Raw genomic sequence first — 17,543 nt, forward strand, 5'->3', positions numbered from 1 at the left:
GCCTTTAATCCCAGCACTCGGGAGGCAGAGGCAGCGGATCTCTGTGAGTTCGAGACCAGCCTGGTCTACAAGAGCTAGTTCCAGGACAGGCCCCAAAACCACAGAGAAACCCTGTCTCGAAAAACCAAACAAACAAAAAAAAAAAAAAAAAAGAATTGTGATTTAATAGGATTGAAAGCAATTTTATTAATTTGGATATAAAAATTCTCTATTTTATAGAAATCAAATAAGTAAGGTGAACTATTTCATAGGACACACATGTGAGGGTGAGAGAAACACTATAGATAAGATAGTCTGGATTAACTCAGTACGTATGGAAGAAACTAGGGACTGAACACACACACATACACAAACGCCCCCACCTCCCCCAGAGTACCTATACACACACAGTTAGGCAGAAGTGCTGTCTAGTTGTATGTTGATGCTTTACTAATTTTTTAAAGAAAGGATACATTGTCTTAAAAAAAAATCTATGTTTTTGCATCATAAAAACCTAAGAAGGGAAAAAGTCTTTCAAGGAAATACTAACTCATTAATAAGCATTATTAATGAAATTACAATTCTATGTAGACTAAATCAACATAAAAAACATAAACGCTTTATGAACTGAATATTAAGCTGAAATTTAAGAGTACCTGAATTTCTTTAAAAGAAGGTAAAATGGGGTTCTGAGTCTTGGGAGTGGATGAAGTCTTTGGAACTAGTGCTTCGGGGGGAGGGGAAAGAAGATTAAATGCTGAGGTTTGAGGTCCACAGTCTTCTGAAGCTTGTAATGGGGATGGACAGCAAACATTTCCTGGATGGCCACTGTAAGATTTTTGTCTGATAAATGCTATCTGCCAAGGAGATTCTGACCTACGACGAAAATAAATCACTTTGTGGATATGCAACAAACACAAGCAAATTCAAAGATACTGTTTCTAGTAGAGTAAAAAACCTTTCTTTACAGTATTCTCAATCACCACCTTTCGATGTATATGCTAAATGACTCATCCTATCATATGGATGGAATTGTTACCTCAACTTGGCTCTGGTAATTATGCTTTTTGCTTCTTCAAATGATACACCAATCATAGATTCCTTGTTTACTGAGACAAGTTGATCTCCTGGTTTCAAACGTCCATCCTAAAAAAAAAAAAAGTCAAAAAGAAAATTATGAAAAAAGAATAAAGTCATTTTAATAAAATTAGTATAGCAAAAGTAATTAATTTTTATGAATAATGTCATAAACACAGAGTGAAAAAAATAGAGACCTCCAATAGCAAAATGTTTTATTAATACCTGGTTAAGGAATATACATAAGTAAAATTGTGTGGTTTATTCAACAGCCCTCATGCTAACGAATCTGCCTACTGTAGGAAACAGGCCTGTATTCCAGGAAGACACTTGTTCTCAAAGCTTAGCACTATGAGTCTGATAAGATTCTGACTGATAACGTGAGCCAGCACTCACTGTACATTGAGTATTTCAGAACAGGACACTCATCGACCCTAGAATAAACATTCTTGCATCTTTCCTCTGGTTAATGGAGATGTGAAGATACATGAACATACAGTATGTACCTACCTACACACACACATATACACATATAATACAAACATGCATGCATATACATTCACACACACACACAATGTTCATACAAGCACAAATACACTGATATTTTAAAAATGAGGTTAAGAAACATAACTATCCAAATCTCAGTTAATAATCGAGCATCATCTTTATTAGACTTGCTAGTCCTCCTGTGGCCAGGCCACTAGGCTGTGCATATAGCATCATAGCCATGTCACGCTGATTTAACTGGCTGTCTCTCTTAAGCCCTGGCCCTGTGCATAACTACCTCAAGTACGTAAGCCCCAGCATTATCAATGTACTAGACTGATGTGGTTGCTGGGCTAGCATCTTAGTCACTTGATTTTTTTTTGTTTGTGTGTGTGTTGTTTTTCTTTCTTTTAGTTCAACTGAGAAGAAAAGTTCTGTTCTTTCACAAATTCTAAGGTAGTACTCTTTTTTCATTAGTACAAACACAGAAAGTATTATTTCCGGTACTATAGAAAGAACAAAGGATTAAATTCTGAGCATCCTCCAAAGTCTTCTTTGCTAGAAGACTGGTTCATGGCTTGGCGTTACTGGAAGCAGCTGAAACTTTGGGAGGTGGGTGAGTGGGAGGCACTAGAAGCACGGAGGACAGCCCCCAAAGAGGATTATGAGATACTGGTTTCTTCTCTTTGGTTTCCTGGACCTGAGATGAGCATTTTCATGCCGTAACATCCTGCTGGAATATGTTGTCTTATGCCAAAAGCAATAGGCCAATCAAGCAGGGACTGAACCATGTGGGTGTATGAATCCAAACAGACCATCGGTTGGCTAACTCAGGGATCTAGTGTAGTAATGGACGGCTGACTAGCACACAAGGTTTAAAAAGGTTGGTTTTTACTTTTGATAGTGTTGGAACAATCTCTACAAATTCAAGATCCTCGACTGAAAATCTAACCTGAGCTAGTAGAGTGCTCAGCCACAACTGGGATGGCTATACCATTCCCCTCATGGACAGCTCAGGGACATGGCTGAAGATGAGGTAGAAATGTTCTAAGAACCAGAGGTCAGAGAGAACTGGAGAGAAACGGTATCCATGGAACATGACGAGACCATCCCATCCACGAGCTCACAGCAAATGTGGCTGCCTGGACAATACCCGTAACACAAATGATCAAGCCGGTCGACATGCCAGCATGAACCTCATACCTGAGGGAACAGCATGGAGGTTAGCACTCAGATAGATCTGGATTTGAATGTGAGCTCTGCAATTACTAGCTAGATCTTTGTTAACAATGAGAAAAGGGGATGGGAGAGCACATCCTTTCGCCTGGAACCAGAAACTAAACTACAGACATCTGGAGCTAACTCCTATATTAATGTCTGTTACAGAAAAGTACTGTGGGATACAGAGGAAAAGGCTAAAAAAGCCCAGATGGGCAAAGGGTTTAGACTGACCTGCAGCCTCCTGCACTCTCTTCTCAGGCTATACAGATCCCAAACCTGTATGTTAAAGGGACATCTTGCAGACTGTACTAGAAGGAGGAAAGAAGGCCTCTGGTCACAGGCTTCTAGTATGTATACATACTATTTCCACTTTTAAACACATCTTTGTAGCAATTAGTGCTTGTTTTTGCCTCTGATAATGAAATATCAGCTGATCAGATGAATTTCTGAACCTGTTTAAAAGTCAGAGCATGTGAATAAAAAAGTCACTTTTGTAAAAGTCTGGCATCCTAAGAGAGTGGATTCTGCCCCAGGTAGACTATATGCAATATATGTGCAGATACGACTTGAGGGAATGCCGAAGTCTCTACCACTCACAGGTTATGGAGCGGCTACACCACATGGCAAGCAAAATGCCAGGCATGTCTAAATATTGAACTTCAGTCTGAACACTCTCTCATTTGATGGTAATGTACATGTCAAAATAATAATGCGCTCCTGGTCACTTAAGTTCTTCTGTTGTAAACAGCTGTCACTGTTCATTTCAATTATGATTATATTATAAAGTTTTAAAATAACATATTATTGCATTATCAGAAGCCATCTACTGAGCATGATTCTGACAGAATTAATTCATTATTCAGAAAGGAAATGGGGAAGTCTTTGAGTTTCTTCCCCAAGCAATGAACTAGATGTAGCCTTCTTTGAACTGTAGTGACTACTGTAAACATAAGAAAGTTGCTTAATGTCTCTGAAAACTCTCTACTCATTTTCCTAGCAAAAAAGTTGGTACAAGCACCTACAATATAACCTTAGTGTAAAAAATCAAAGAATCTAGGCAAAACACACTGTAGGTGATCAATAAGGTGAATCTGTCCCAGGTTAGCTATGGTTCATCTTCAGGAGTTCAGTTACGCTGCTCTTGAGATAGAGCCCACAGTTAGGAACAACTTGAAACCCCTTAACTTCCCGAGCCTGTTGGAAACTAACTACCGTTCCAGCTTCACCTCACACCTATCTCAGCGTAAAAGTTCCTCCTCCTCTTCTCAGAGCGCTCCTCACACCAGCTGTCATCTATATAGTTCAGTGATTTTACACATGGCCATTTTCATCAAGAATGCTCCCATCCGCTCCCATTCCTCCACAGGATGAACCCTCTCCCCTCACAGGCAGGCTAAACACCATCTGTCCTGAACAAAACTCACACTTACTCACCTCTGTCATTGCACCTACTTTATACCGACTATCCTACTTCATTTCCTTCCACCCTTCCCAAATTATAACATATTAATATTGAGAGAGCTCTCAGATGAGTCCCACTTATCCCTTGGTTGACCAGACCCTGCTACCATCTGCTACCATGTGGTTCCCTAGCACAGTGCAAAGGAATCTGATCGGTCAACAATAAGCGAATGAGGTCCGGGAACTGGCCTGAGGACGTCAATGCAGTTATGTAACGATGGAAACAACAGCAGCAAGGAGGAGAGTGATGCTGCAAGGTGAACCGTCCTGGCTGCTGCTTCCTTGCTGTTTAACCAATAGGATGGTTTCTGTCATCCACAAGCCTTGCCTTCTTGTGTATCCAGAGGCTTTGGGCAGAGGTCAGCCATGTGCTCAGCATCTCCTCCTCTCAAGGGAAAGATGGCCTTCCAGGCTTTGTGAGCCATGACTAACTGTAGATGCCTATGTCAATGGGACCTTTGTCTTTAATTACAGGGTTGACAAAAATTCCTCAATTTATCAAAGCTAAGATGGCAATAACTCCAAGGGATTTTCTTTCTTTATGGAGAGAGAAAGAATATCGACTGCCAAGTACACCATGGTACTGTTGTGAGAGGCAGTGCAAACTCAGAGCTGGGAGAGTAAATAAACCCTCCCTTACAGGCAAACAGGCATACTGCATAGCTACATATATGTTTATTATGTATAGAGTTTATATATGTATGTTAAACATGTCTTAGGATCGGCTAGATGAAATAGGAAATGTTACTTCATATTTGCAGAAGCTTTCTCCTTTATCTTATCATAAACGAAAGAAAGAAAACATTCAAAAATTTCAAAATTATTATCCATCATCTGATATACTGGGCAAAAAAGGGGACACACAGACAGAAATGTGACAGATCATGGCAACATCCATTCATTAATATCTGAGTGAATCACCCCGAGGCAGTCACTGTAAAGAAACCAGACGGCAGTCCTTGCCATTGACTAGGCAGTGGTTCAGCCTAGTGAGATGATCAGGGAGACTGATGGTCCATTACAACCTGAGTTAGGTGACATGAAACATGGGAACAAGCACCAGACACACACACAGGAATGATAAAACCTGGCCTTATCTGCAGGTGCACTGGAAAAGAGAAAACAAGTCCTCTGCCAAGTGTTCTTTAAACTGATATCTGGAACAGTAGAATGGAAGGAGGTGCCGTTCCCAGCTTAACGGAACAATATACCAACGCAGAGATAAGGAAGGGTTGGCTCTGTCAGAAACAGGGAATATAAGCTTGTAAGTGGAGAGAAGGAGAAAGAGAGCTGAAGGCAGAAGGGGGTCTACACAGAGGCCTGTAGGTTACTAATACTAGTTAAGGGAGTTTGGTGGGAAGGGACATAAGCAAGGTGCATTAAGAGCAGATAAAGCTACTGAAAATGCCAATAAAAACCAATGCCAGACTGAAGAGAGAGCTTAGAGAGAGTGTTCAGTCAAAAGACTGCCTGTTATGCAAGCAGAAGAACCCCAGTACAGACTCCCAGCACCCACAAAGAAAATGCATGCAATTCCAGTGCAGGCAAGGGAGAGAGAAGTGGATGCTCAGAACTAACTGGCTAGCCAATCTAACTTCATCAACCAGTTCTAGGGTTGGTAAGAAACCCAGTCTCAAAAGATAAAGTAAAGAGTGACAGATAAAGACACTGGTGTTGACTGCTGATCTCCACTTTCATGTACACATACATGTACCTGTACACATACATGTACCTGTACGTACACACACACCACACAGACACAGACACACACACAGAGGGGGGAGGGAGAGAAAGGGGGAGAGAATGACTAATAGGCTCAAAAAAGAGCAAAAAGGTCAATAGTGTGTGCTAAAATAAATTAAAATACAGTGCTATGATATGCGAAGAAGGGAATGAATGGGAAGGAGTTTTGAAAAGTGGTTGAGAAGAGGCTATTACTTAAGAAGAAATGAGAAGAAAGTCTGAGATAAGTATCATGGCTTGTGCCATTGTACCTCAGAAATGTTGCTTCTGAGACACATCTAGGACAGCTAAGTGAAGATTTTCATCAGGAAATTAGAAAGCTGAATATAAAGATAAAGGGAGTGTTGAGTCAACAGGTTTAGGAATGTTCTTTGAGTACTCTAAACTACCAGGGACTAGCTAAGGGTATGGAAAGGAGCTTCAGATTCTCATATCTCCTTATTCAGAACCTGGTGCATTTGTTCTCAGTACTGGCTGCCTAGAGTTCTTAGAGCTAACACAATTCTGCTACAGAAGAGCTGATGCCCTCTTTTGGCATCCATAAGGACTGCAAACATATGATAAACACGCAGAAAAAATGCATATGCATGTGCACACGCACACATACACACACGCAGAATTTTTAAAAATTATGCCCTAGTTAAAGCACATATGAAATTCAGAAAATAATTAACAATTAATAAGTCTGGCATTTTAGTACAGAAAACTTTGCAGCCTATGTTTCTATGAATATAACTACCATGTAGAAATTCTGTACAGATTAAAATTGTATTGTTATGTTAGATTAGTGTAATACCAGCTAGTCAGGAAGCTAAGAGAAGAGGGAGGCTCAAGTTCTACCCAAACTCCCACTTTCATGTACACATACATGTAACTATACACACACACACACACACACACACCACACAGACAGACAGACAGACAGACACACACACACACAGAGAGAGGAAAAGGAAAAGAGAGGGAGAGAATGACTAATAGGCCCAAGAAAGAGCAAAAAGATCAATAGTATATGCTAAAATAAATACAGTGCTAAGATATGTCCAAGGCCAGCCTGGGCAACTTTGTAAAACCTTGTGTCAAAAATAAAAGACTAGCAAGAGTGATAGGACACTTACTTAAAATAGAATCTAGATCACTAGAAGCATATTATCAATAAAATATTTGCAGTAAATATGCATTACTTTGTATTTGCATACAGCATTCTGAAGGAAATATTTACAAAATAAATATAAGGACAGGAGGATTACTTATTCTTCTATGTCTTTCTAATTGGTTTTCTTCTTTTGCATATGACCTGAACATTAATAACTTCATGCTGCTCTCTAGTGGTAAATGAAGAAAACAAGCCATTAGAAAGTTTTGTCTTCTAGAACACCTCAACCAAGAAAAGGTATATATCATGAGCATAATTCTTAATCTGCTATATTTACAGCAGGAAAAAAGTCACTTAAAATTACTATGTTCAGTTTATTAGTCTGATTTAAAGTATTTATGGAAATGAAAGGGCATAAATTTTATCAGGCACCTTGAACTATTATTGCACCCTACCGAAAGTATCTTAGTTAACAGGGCATGGTGGTCTTTAATATGAGTGTCTGAAAGGTTGAATTAAGAGGACTGGCATGAGCTGGAGGCTGGTGTGGGTTGTGCAGTGAGTTCCAGGTTAGCCAGATCTAAAACAAAGTCTCCGTCTCAAACAGGCAAACAAGCAAACAACTTAAACTATACTAAATGCTCAAGTCTCCCATTCTCCGCACCCACATCTCTAAGCTTTAAAACTTACTGAGAGAGAATCTCTTAATTCTTGCCAAAAAGATTATTGGGGAAAAGTGGATTGAATTTGTTTAACTTTAACATTAACCTATGCTATCTGTCTAATGATTTAACTTGAATAGCTTAAATGTAGACCTTTATAATACCTTAAACTGGCAATAATTTAGAATCTAGAAGGTATTTGGAAAGACGCTTAGTGTTTCTCTTGTGAAGCACCATACCCAAAAGCAACCTGCACAGGAGAGAAAACCATTTATTTCACTTCCACTTCCAGACAACAGTCTGTCATTGAGGACACTAAGGGCAGGAACTCAAGCAGAGCAGGAAGCTGGAGACAGGAACAGATGCAGAGGCCATGGAGGAATGCTTCTGACCTGGCTTGCTCCTTGTGGCTTGCTCATCCAGAACCACTAGCACAAGGTTGCCCACACCCATGATAGGCTGGACCTTCATGTATCAATCACTAATTAAGAAAATGCCCTAGCTTTCCTACAGCCTGGTCTCTCAACTGAGTTTTTCTCTCTCAGATTACCATAGCTGTTTGTGTCAAGTTGACATACAACAAGCCAGCACAGAGATGCCTTCTGAAATGAACAAACCTGAAACAGCTCAATCATCTCTCTCTCTCTCTCTCTCCTGAAACAGGTCAATGCTCTCTCTCTCTCTCTCTCTCTCTCTCTCTCTCTCTCTCTCTCTCTCTCTCTCTCCTCTCTCTCTCTTTTATCCTTCGTGAGGAAATAAAAATCTAACTGAAAAGACAAACTGTTTGCTCTGTAAGAGTCTACAGTGAGAGAAGGGTAAAAGTGAAATTATTTATTTAAGAAAGCCCTCAAAGAACAATTTTAAGAATAAACTTAGAAGATCCTTAACCAAGATATCTAGGTTGACATAAATAAAACCTCAAAAAGGTGACAATGCCAAAAGCAAGACATTTTATTAACTAAGTTGCTGGAGTTTTGATTAAAATCAGGCCCTGACTTTCTTAGGCACCAGACAAAGAAATGGATGGTCTATCACATTCATGTGATTAAGGAAAAAAGGCTAGCCACTATCTGCACTTAATTCTAGATCTAGTTTCTCATTCCCATGTTGAATCTAGTCTCTTGTGGACAAATAATGTCAGCTAATGAGTCAATGAGAATTACTGCATATCAGGAAATGAAACAGTTCAGTTTGCTGCTTCGTTTCCTTTTGCAATTAGGAGGGCAATCAGACGCAGCTCGAGGTCAGGTGACCAAGGTGATCCAAAGTCAACAGGCACATAGGCAACATGTCTTCAGATACAACTACTCTAAACTCTGCTTCGGAGATGATTTGAACAGCGTGCAATTATAAGCAATGCACAACCTTGAGTTAGTATCTGACATATTGATTACTTGCTTCCTGGAAAATTTATAGGGTAAAACTCTGAGGGTAAAGGTCCCCTTGTATCTTTCATTGAGGACATTCAACTCATATAAAAAGTTTTCCTGAAGGAAGAAAACAAATCTTACCACTGGTGCATTTCTGTCATTATTGATTATTTTATGTTTACCTTGTAACAGTCGCCTCCAGGAATGACTTCCTGAATATATACCAATGGGCCTTCATTCCTGTTAATTCCACCTAGGATCTTTAAACCCAGGCCTGTTTCCTTAGTAACTGTAATCACTTGAAAGGCAGGATCCCTAGGATAAAATATATTAGCACTTACAGGTTAGACTAGAGGTCTATACATAGTTTTCTTTCAGCTATTTATTAGATCAGATTGTCAGATGTATATAACCCAAAATGGTTTATGCCTACTAGCAATGACATTTGAAGAGTATCATAGAAAAGAAGTCAAATGAATTTATATCAGTATTTTCAATTCTCACATAAAACAATTAGTGACAGCAATATGTCCATTTCTGAGAAGTATAAGAAAACCAGTTGTTAAATGTTGCTTAATTAAATTCCAGGATTTACTACAAAGGGCCTGAGATTTGGTTTTTTTTAAATCTGTTTATAAGATTGGCTCTAAAACCAAACGTTTTAATGTATCAGGTAAACAACTTCATATTTATACATACTAAGAGCAAAATAAATTTACTTCCATGTGAATCTCAAAACATTATCCTTTTAATTTAGGAAGATTTTATTGTTACAAAGCACTTCAGTTGTAATTTCTGCTGCACATGAGAAATGCCACCAAAAAAGAACTGCCAGAAGAATTCAACACAAGGTAGGTATGCCACCAAGTTGTATTTCTGAGCAAGTTGGTCAAACAAAACTTAAGCAAAGTTAGAAACAAAGCTGGGCTTAATACATTTAATATTTGTAAAACCTTTATTCTAGTTGTTTACACATACATACACACACTTTCATTTTAGACTGTTTTGAAGACTGGAATATAAAAACACATACATATGTCTATATCTATTTTTGTATGTATACATGTCTATGCATTTGCTTATGCAAAACGGAGAACCAAAAACAACTCAGACTATCTATAGGAAGTCTGAGGGCACAGGACAAGACAAGTTAGAAGAGACCTTCCCTGCTTAAACCTTGTAAAACATACTTTATCTGTTTATAAAATATTTACCGGCTTCTTTGGTTGCTGTCCACAAACCATTTGGTAAGGAGCCTTTCTACAAGCCATCGTTATCTTTCCTACTTGAATTTGGCCTTTCCTATTCGATTACTTTAGTATACACAGGATACTAACAAAATCAAGTGTGAGGAAGACAGATATTTGCAAAACACTTATGCTGCCCGCTAGGAACCGTTCTGCTACTGTTTGACAAGGCCCAAGTTAGCCTCCTGAAGGATGAAAGATCAGATGGAAGGAGGGGAACTCAGTCACCCAGCCTTTGAGCTGAGCTGACAGACATTGTTATGGCATCTATTGCCCACCAGAATTTCGTAGCCAGCCCACAGAACTATAAGGAAAAAAGTAATGCTTATTATTTTCAGACATTTGGGGATTGTTAGTCAGCAAAAGCTAAACTTAGATAATTTCAAAAGAATCAAACCAGATTTAAAAAAACAAAAAACCCCACAATCTGTACCAGGAATTTTAATGAGCATGCAGGGTTTACTTTGTGTGTTATTTACATTTTACTATGGTTTGGAGGGGTCCCCCGAAGGCCTGTGTTAAAGGCTTGAAGTGCTACTAAGAAGTTACTGCTGGTATCTTCAAGAGACAAGGCCTAGTTCCAGGGCTCTAGATTCTGGGGGAATGGCCTGGGAACGACACTGAGATCTGCCTTTTGGCCACTATGCAGTGAAGAGACCAGCGGGAACATGATGTGGCTGTGTCTCCACAGGCTCAGAGAAGAGGCGTGAACACACGCCGAAAACTGAGCCAAGAGTCCTTCATGTTTCAAAGTTGACTGTCTCAGGTGTTACGATCACGGCGATGGAAGGCCCCCTAGCACGCACCAAAGCCCCAGTAATCAACGGGGTATTTTACTCACAGCTCAGCATTGCTTCCCTAGGCCACACAGACACAAAACAAAACTTAACAATGTATACCTTTCAAAACATATTAAATTACATTTAAAAAAATTACTTTTCAAGTAGGCTGGATGATCCTGCAGCAGATGTATATTTATTCATGCTTTCACCACAGTTGTCTTGGATTTAACAGCTGTGTAAAGGAAGAACTTGAAGAGTCTAAATATTCTTCTTTTCTTCAGACTGGAATAACAGAAAATAATTTTTCAAGTCTTAGAACATTCCAATGTAGCTCCAATGTTACATAAAGACATTATATAAGTGGGGATGAAGAGACGACTCAGCTATTAAGAGCACTGCCTGCTCTTCCAAAGGTTCTGAGTTCAAATCCCAGCACCCACATGGTGGCTCACAACCATCTGTAATGAGATCATGTGCCCTCTGCTGGCCTGCAGGCAGACATGCAGGAAGAACACTGTATAAATAATAAATAAATAAATCTAAAAAAAAAGACATTATATAAGTGTGGCAATAAACAACATAAGCCCTTATATTTTTATTGCTATATTTATCATGGACTATGACATTTTAGTCATTGATGGTAACATCTGAACTATCAAGACAGCTACAGATAGATGGACTGATCCCAACATTGCTATGAACATATTAAATTCATGCTCTTTAGTACAGGTGATGAACGCAGTGATGTTTTCAGCAGTGATTACGACTTCCATGAGTGATAAGCTTAAAATGCAAAGGACTGGAAAGTGTCTCCTGTAAGCACAAGGCTATGGAGCTCAGAAAAATAATTACGGAATATAGCTGAAGAAAACAGAAATTCCTATCTCACCAATTCCCCCGAGGGTCTTCTTGCAGATTCTATATAACTGCAGCTCATATTACTCCACGTGTTTCTTAAGCACTTTCCTATGAAAAGGAAAAAGACATGGTTTTAATGTCTTATATAACTCCACAGTGAATAATACAGAGTTACTTAATTAAAATAAACTACATTCAGGCAGAGATTCACTATGGGTGTGTGAGAAAGGCGAGTGAGGCCGAGGAACTTCCCTTTAACACCAGGAGTGCACACTACATGTAATCCTTTAACTCTCACTCAAGAGTACTCCTGGGACAGAGAGAAGAGACATTCTAAGGATAAAGTGTCATTTTCAACCAAAAGCAGGTCTTTCCTAAAATTTCTTCTTAACTGTGACATGGTGTGATTGATTGAAAACAGCCAATACTTTAGGGTTGAAAACCACATCTGGATCCTTTTGTACAGTCCTCTTAACTAAAGAACTGAGCGAGGAGATTCAAAGGCTTTGTGCTTCCCCACACCCATGCATAGTGGTTGCTTCCTCAGTTAGAAGTTGGGCTTTGGAGCCTACAGAAAAGATCTTGGCACTCATTTCTCCGGCCTCCAATTGATATTTTCAGGCTTCACTAAGTCTCAGCTTCGTTGATACAACAGGCCCCTTGAGCAGTGATGTTTCCGTCAGAGTACGCACACAAAGTGGAAACTTACCAAACTGTTCCCTTTATCTTATGTTTGCTGTAAGTCAATCACAGAGTCAGAGAACTAAAACCAGGGGGATTATCCTACCTTTTCCCCGACCATTGTACATAGGAGAAATAAAGACCTCTTCTCTGTAAAAACCGATGGAGCCCTGGACAAAGGAATCAACAATCCATCTTTAGGGACCTTAGTAAAGAGTTACTCCCTGGGCGTTAACAACATAGCTCGGCATTCCAGCACCTACAGTAGCAAGTGGGATAGTGGAGGCACTCAGGTCATGAGTGGTCACAGAAATGATGCCATCAAGCCACTGCACTGCCATCAGCAAAACTCCAGCGGCACTCAGTACTAACCCCTAGGAAAGGAGAGGTGATGACTTGAAGACACAGCTTTGATTGATACTGACTCGGAGCTTGGAGCCATTGTGCCATAGAGAGCTCAATTCTAAGAATGTTTGCGCGGACTTTTCAGACTGCTTTAATAATGAAGCACAGGGAGGTCACAGCCCTTAAAGAAGGACATTCAGATATAAAATAGGAGTAGCTACTGTTTATTGACACCATGTGTCAAAGATTATATGAAATATTTCAGAGGCACTTATTTTTATTGTATATCACAGAAAATCTAAGAGATGTAAGTTGAAAAATCAAGAATTACAACATTGCCGTGTGCTAGTGACATGGCCTCAAAAGTCAACTAGCTTTCTGGAATCATCTCATCCTAATGTAGGAATAGCAACACTAGTACAAAGGATGATATGAAAAAAGGAAGGAGGGAGGGAAGGAAGGAAGGAAGGAAGGAAGGAAGGAAGGAAGGAAGGAAGGAAGGAAGGAGAAGGGGAGGAAGAAAGGAAGGAGAAGGAAGGAAGGAGGAAGGAAGGGAAGAGAAAGGAAGAAAAGAGGAAGGAAGGAAGGAAGGAAGGAAGGAAGGAAGGAAGGAAGGAAGGAAGGAAGGAAGGAAGGAAGGAGAGAGAAGGGGAGGAAAGAAGGAAAAAGTAAGGAAAGAGGGAGGAAAGAGGAAGGAAGGAAGAAAGGAAGGAAGGAAGGAAGGAAGGAGAAGGGGAGAAAGAAAGGAAGGAAAAAGAAGGGAGGGAGGGAGGGAAGGAGAGAAGGAGGAGGGAGGAGAAAGGAAGCCCCAGCAGATTTCCAGTGGTTACTAAAGTGACGAAGATCCCCATCTAGTGGCCGTCTGTCCTCATAAAACAGAGGTCCTCAAGCCTCCTTGGAACACATCCAGAAGTAAGCGTGTATTAATGCTAGTCTCTATACTGGATTTCATGTAATGACAAAATTTGAGTTTTAAACAAAATTCTATTTTAATGCATTAGAATTTAAGTGCCCAAATTATTTCATTCACTTAAACATGCTGAGCAGTGCACTAGCTGGTTACAGATAACAAGGAGCAGAAACCAGCTTAAGAGACAGACAAACAGACGCCAGAAGGTGTGGGTGTGCTGACAGTGCTGTTCACAAGGGGGCTGAGGAAGTGTGGAGGAAGCCTGCCTATCCCAGAATCATCGCTGATGCTTCTGTGTTTAGTCAGCACTAACCATCAGTAGAGAGCCTGGGCCACTGTAGGTTTTCTAATCCAGAAGCCTCTCAAGGCAAACATTTTTTTTTTACACAAAATTTACAGAGAAACTATAGGATTTATCTATTATCATAGGCCAGAGGCCAAGGGTAAATTAAACTATTTTTTCTAGCATTAAAACTCAAGCCTTTTCTATTCCAGCATGCTATGAAATAATCTTACGTGAAAAATACCATGCTAAGCCCACCCAAACTGGATGTATGTTAATGGCAGTAACACATTATCTCTTTCCATGAAGAGTACAGAAACTTGCATAATAGCACGAGTTTAATCTTAGCTATCCAAACTGTGTGTGTGTGTGTGTTACTTGTTAACAGCCCTGCAACTGTGGATGCACATGCACACAGGTATATGGTGCCTCTAATTGGAGGTCAATGTCCTGTGTCTTTCCTTTCCCGCTTTCTCACTTTATTTATTTATTTATTTTTTTCTGAGACAGCATGTCTCGGTGAATCTGGAACTCACCAATTCAGGGTAGCTGGCCAGTGAGCTATAAGGCTGTAATAATAAGAGTGGATGGCCACCCCAGGCTTTTTACATGGATTCTGTAAACTCAGGCCTTCCTGCTTGCATGGTAGACATTTTACTGACGAAGCTATCTCTCCAACCAAATCCAAGATTATTCTTTAAATTAATCTTTTATGTAAGATCCTTCTCCCATGTTCATTTCCTACCTCCGTATTTTATTCATGCATGTGCAGTGTAAGTGTGTTTGTGTGGGCATGTGCATATGTGAGCGTGCAGGCAAGTACCTGCGGAGAGGCTTACATCAGGAGTCCTCCTTATTCCCCATCTTAGATTTTGAGGCGGAGCCTCCCACAAAACCTGATAGACAGAAATGCCTCTCTAGCTCCTCAGCATGGGGATGACCAAAGGATGCCATCACACCAGGCTTTTTATGTGGGTACTGGAGCTCACCAACTAAGTCATCAATTCCATTTCTGTACCCCTGGTTCTTTTATACAAGCTGGTAAACCGTTTAACCAATAGAGGTTTTAGCGATGTTATCCACAGTCACACATACAAGCATGACACATCAGTACCCGCCACTTTGACAGAGTGATACAGAAGTAAACATTTTTTTTCTTTTACTAAAAATATAAGCACTCAATGAAATATTCTGCTTCTCTAACTTTCTGAGTCAGAAGAGAGACAAGATTAGGTCAGCAGAAACAGAAACTGGGAAACTACAGAATAGCATTTTCTTTAATAAGATGAATTCATTTCAGAAAACTAGGCTTTACTGTGATGCATCAATCTTTCCTCTTATAACTTAATTAAACTATAAATAATCAGAAATCTTATCAGATAAAAAAATATCTGGCCATCATGTATACAATCTTTGATTAAGACTTGGTAATTTATAATCTCAAAAATTTCTAAAATGAGATATTTTACTATATCAAATGCACAAAAAAGTAAAATAGGTAGGTATAAAATAAATAAGAAATGATAGTAAATATTAACAGGATGAAATTACCAGGCATGTCATAAAGAAACTGATACAAATTTCAACTACCCCCCTCCCCAATAATGTCTGTTATTCTAAATGTCACCAACATGATTAATTCCTAAATTTTTTGAAGTCTTAATGAAAATTGTATCTTAAGGAAGCCAGAGATTTTGTTTTAAAAAAGCTGCTTATTTTGCCATTTTCTATATTTTTCTGTTCAATATCCACCCATCAGCACTAAAACTGCAAACACAGTTTTCTCTCTCTGTTTTTGGTTGTGGACATTTTATGTAAACACATGTGGCTATATCCACTCATCTTTGAGGATTTCTGAACTTTAGTGTGAAATAGAAACTCCTTTCCCACTCCAAGGTAAATAAGTCAGTCCCACGAATTTTCTTTTGAGACTTTATGACTTCATTGAAAAGTCCTTGATAACCGCCTTGAGATGGATGTAGAGGACATCCTGGCTTTTCTCCCTGGAAGATCATCCCCACATCTGACCACACTTACAAGCTGTTTACCATCTCTGATTTGAGATGCGACCTTCAGACTAATTCTTGTATTTGAATCAATTCTTGCCATTTTCATTTGATTTCTTTGATTAGACTATTTATTCATGCACTAAAATTAATTAATTACAATTAATAGGCTTTATAATATGTTTCTACATCTTATAAAACCAATTCTCCCTTTATATTTTATTTAGCCAACTTTTCCTAGTTGTTTGGGTTTTATATGTATATATTAATTTCAAATTTTCCTTAATTAAAAAAATGAAGCAATGGTATGTTAGAAAATTATAAATGAGAAAGTATTAGTACCGATTTTTATGATCTTATTCTGATTGAAAGAACTTGGTATATCTTTTGTGATATATTCTTTTGTGACTTCCTACAGGGTTATCTTCATATCAATCTTGTAAACTGTAAGTTAGTTTTTCAATATTTTTTTCTTAAAACTATTTTCAACACCTATTTGGTGGGACAAGCATGAGTGTTGCGGAATATTAATTTGTGTTCCATTGGTTTATACAATGGAATATTTGTTTAATGATGCAAAGATGGGTTGCATTCTTTTATGTTGCATTTGTTTAACTCTGTGAAGCTGTGTTACTTTGCCTGTCTATAACACCTGATTGGTCTAGTAAAGAGCTGAATGGCCAATAGTGAGGCAGAAGAAAGAATAGGTGGGCTGGTAGGCAGAAAGAATAAATATAAGGTGAAATCTGGGAAAAGAAGAACAAAGAGAAAGAGAACAAGCAGAGGAGGATGCTAGAGGCCAGCCATAGAACCAGTTACGGAGTAAAAAGACAGGAAGATATGCAGAAATGGAGAAAGGCAAAATCTGAGAGGCAAAAGGTAGGATAATTTAAGTTAAGAAAAGCTAGTAAGAAACAAGCCGAGCTAAGGCCAGGCATTCATAAGAAATAACAAGTCTTGTATGTAATTATTTGGGAGATTGGAAGCTGATACCCCAAGAGTAAAAACAACCAACAACACATAAGGACCTGAGTTCTATCCCCAGCACCCCTGTATAAGGCTGAGTACCCTTGGAATCCCCATGCTGGGGACTTGAGAAGGGAGGACCACTGAGGTTTGGCTGGCCTGCAAGTATAGCAAACTCACGACTTCCACTGTTAGTAAGAGATGCCTCAAAAATAAGGTGGAGAGTGACAGAGGACACCTGATTGCAACTCCCAGCCCTGCAACATGCCCATACACACTTAAGTATGCTCGCTCACACATGTACACTGAATACATACACTGACACTCACACACCAACTACTTTGTAAATGATGAAAAGATTTAACTGTAG

At 39.2% G+C, this 17,543-nt stretch overlaps 1 protein-coding gene across 4 annotated transcripts in view; it reads right to left on the bottom strand.

The window, feature by feature from the left end:
• Nucleotides 1-17,543, bottom strand: part of Stxbp4 (syntaxin binding protein 4) — a 147,097-nt gene that overhangs the window by 119,521 nt on the left and 10,033 nt on the right. For 2 of the 4 annotated variants that reach the window (XM_050156648.1, XM_050156652.1), the window contains exons 2-6: nt 12,014-12,090; nt 11,279-11,406; nt 9,278-9,410; nt 1,019-1,125; nt 636-855 (exon numbers count right to left, since the gene is read on the bottom strand). In XM_050156648.1, coding sequence (XP_050012605.1) covers nt 636-855; nt 1,019-1,125; nt 9,278-9,410; nt 11,279-11,325 — 507 coding nt within the window. In that variant the 5' untranslated portion in view covers nt 11,326-11,406; nt 12,014-12,090. Of the gene's footprint in view, nt 1-635; nt 856-1,018; nt 1,126-9,277; nt 9,411-11,278; nt 11,407-12,013; nt 12,091-12,769; nt 12,790-17,543 lie in introns of those variants that run through there. The other 2 variants (XM_050156650.1, XM_050156651.1) reach the window with 2 other exon arrangements.

Source organism: Alexandromys fortis, unplaced genomic scaffold, assembly GCF_014885135.2.
Source record: "Alexandromys fortis isolate MF-2015 unplaced genomic scaffold, M_Fortis_MF-2015_v1.1 scaffold_31, whole genome shotgun sequence".
Lineage (NCBI taxonomy): Eukaryota > Metazoa > Chordata > Mammalia > Rodentia > Cricetidae > Alexandromys > Alexandromys fortis.